This window comes from Nematolebias whitei, chromosome 1 (assembly GCF_014905685.2).
Source record: "Nematolebias whitei isolate Nwh7 chromosome 1, NemWhi1, whole genome shotgun sequence".
Classification (NCBI taxonomy): domain Eukaryota; kingdom Metazoa; phylum Chordata; class Actinopteri; order Cyprinodontiformes; family Rivulidae; genus Nematolebias; species Nematolebias whitei.
In genome coordinates, this window is record NC_056498.1 from 44,361,497 (window position 1) to 44,364,141 (window position 2,645).

Consider the following 2,645-nt stretch of genomic DNA (forward strand, 5'->3'; position numbering starts at 1 on the left):
GTTATCTCCATGGGAAGATCCTGGGAGTAAAGTCCTCGGCAGGTGTCCCACCTGGAGGTGGTTGAAGCACAAGCTCCCATTAAGACGATCTGTCCGTTTCGTGGGAGATGAGCTCATATTGGCAGTGAAGTGAACACACTGACAGGTTTCATTACATTAGAGTCAACTAAGGAGTGTGTAAGCTGAGTTTAACACCTGTCTGTTCATTCCCAAGGGAATAAATGCATCTTACTTTAACAGTTTCAAACACAACACATGAATGATGTTTGCTTTGAGGTGAGGTGGTGTTCCCCCACACATGACACAACAGAACCGAGCTGGACTCAACTGAAACTGAAGTGTCTGCAATAAGTTTCATGTAAATGAGTGTTTTCCTGAAGAACGCATCGTTTAACTCATAACGCAGCGCAAAGAGATGGAAACATGTGAATAAAGTTAAAGTTCTCTTAGTTTATAATAATGTGAATAAAGTTAAAGTTCTCAGTTTATAATAATGTGAATAAAGTTAAAGTTTTCTCAGTTTTTAATAATTACAATAAAAAGTTATGTTCTGAGGCGCCGCCAGACTTTTTATTTCTGTCAAATTAATAAAAGCAGATAGTTGAGAGTTTTAATCCAACTGGATGTTAAATTCTAGTAATTAATTATATTACAGCGGTTTAGGATCGTGATTGCTGATGTTTTTATTAACGGTGTGAATGTTTCTCAGTCTCAGATCCAGTTTTCCTCCGGATGTTTTTCAGCTCGTTCCGTTATTTTGTTTCTATTTCAACAAATCGTGAATCGAAACGTTCGGCTGATTCTGGACGTTCCTGCCGGGACTGTGTTTGTGCAACTTTCCCTTCTTGGACCGTTTAGCTGTGTCGGCCATGTTTTCCTCATCAATGGAGCTCCTCGTCCCTCAGACACTAACCTGCTGAAATGACGCTGATTTAAAGCTTTTTCAGCTTCTTTCTGTTAAATTCAGCTCTTTTTTTTGTTGATTTTTCATCCACCTTTCATATCTTTCTGCTAATTTTAGACTTTTTTCTGTTTTATTCTCGTTTCCACCATTTGTGATTCTTTTAAATCTTTTAAATCTTTTATGCTTTTTCAGCTTCTTTCTGATCATTTAAGCTGTTTTTTTTTTCATAAAATTTCAGCTTTTACTAATTTAAAAGTTTTTGTTCATCTTGCAGCTTCATGGTTCGTGTTTTCAGTTATTGATGATCTAAAAGAAGCTTCATGGTTTCAGCAACAATCGCTCACACGGTTTTATTTTAAATGTTGGTGGAAACACCTCGACCTGAAACAAATAATCCAAGTCCTGACTGTAGTGAACGTTGTGCGTGAGCAGCTGAACGACACGGCCGTCCTCTCTGTCGTCACGATCTTACTTTATGGGAAATAAATCGATAAATAAATCAATAAATATGTGGACCGAGCTGTTGTGTTTGCAGACGGACGACGAGTCGGCGATGATTCGTGTTCTGGTCGGAGTGGAGATGCTGCAGAGCAACAGGAACCTGAAGCTCATGGAGGTTTCAGCCCCCGCCCTCTCAGCGGTGTGTTTCTGACCAGCTGTGTCCGTTGACCTTTGACCTTTCCCTTTTTAATTCTTTCTGCTTCCGTCAGATTATTGTTTCCAGATGGTTCTTTCAGATGAGACGTGTTTGTCGTTCTGACCGTCTCTCTGTGATACTTTGCTCTCCTCTTGGACGTCTCCTCTTCCTGTTAGGAGTGCATGTTCAAACCTCAGGACGGTTTTGCTACAACAGAATCTCGTCGCCTAGCTTTGAAAAATGAAACGTAAAAGAGCAAATCCTGCACCAAATCGAGCGACTGGATCAGGAGCGGTACGCTCTGACCTTTAGCAGCCTTACGTCTCAAACTGTGGACTAAACTTTGAAACAAGCTGCATGAAGAACATGGTGGAGGTCGGAGGTCAGCGTCGTCCTGTTTGGACCTGCAGCTCAGGCGCTACGTTAATTCTTTTACATTCACAGCTCTTTATAAGAAATACACGTCAAGCGTCAGTATTTGAGCCTTTTTCACCCGGTACGAGTCTCCGAATAAAACAAGTTCCTCCTCAGAACAGCGGAGGCTCGTTTTTCCTGCTCGTGTCTCCTACAGATAAAACTGCACCTTTGAAGCCTTCGGGAACGCTTGAGGTTTACTTTTCAGTACGTCTGAATTCAAACCTGTCTTCTTGTTTGCTCCTGTCTCTCGGTCTCTTCTTGCAGCAGTTAACTCCTCGTCTGTTTCAGTTTGGTTTCCCTCCCTGCTGGTCTCAAATGTCTCCATGTTTCCCGTTACTCACCTCCTCCTCATCTTCTCCTCTCTGCACACTTCTGTTCCCTCCTCGCCTGAAGCTGGTGAGCATGGCGTCCGGCTGCAGCTGGTCCGACCCCGCCGTGGAATTGCAGGTGTGGTGCCAGCTGGCTGCCTTCTGCTACCACGCCCAGGACCACGACTTGGTGCTGCGCTGCACGCAGACGGCCCTGCAGCTGGAGGAGGCAGCAGCCGCGAGCCTCGGCACCGGACCCTGCGTTCTGTAGGTGGACTGACAGTTCTCTGGGACCAGATCAGTACAGACCAGTCCTGTAGGTGGACTGACAGTTCTCTGGGACCAGATCAGTATACAGACGGGGCTGCAGGTGGACTGA

The 2,645-nt window shown here is 44.3% G+C and overlaps 1 protein-coding gene across 1 annotated transcript in view; it reads right to left on the reverse strand.

Moving 5' to 3' along the window:
- LOC119420350 (cilia- and flagella-associated protein 46) overlaps positions 1-2,645 on the reverse strand; it is a 51,956-nt gene that overhangs the window by 27,455 nt on the left and 21,856 nt on the right. Inside the window, exon 20 of the mRNA XM_037687770.1 lies at positions 2,300-2,431. Within this exon, the coding sequence (XP_037543698.1) occupies positions 2,300-2,431 (132 nt within the window). The remainder of the gene's footprint in view (positions 1-2,299; positions 2,432-2,645) is intronic.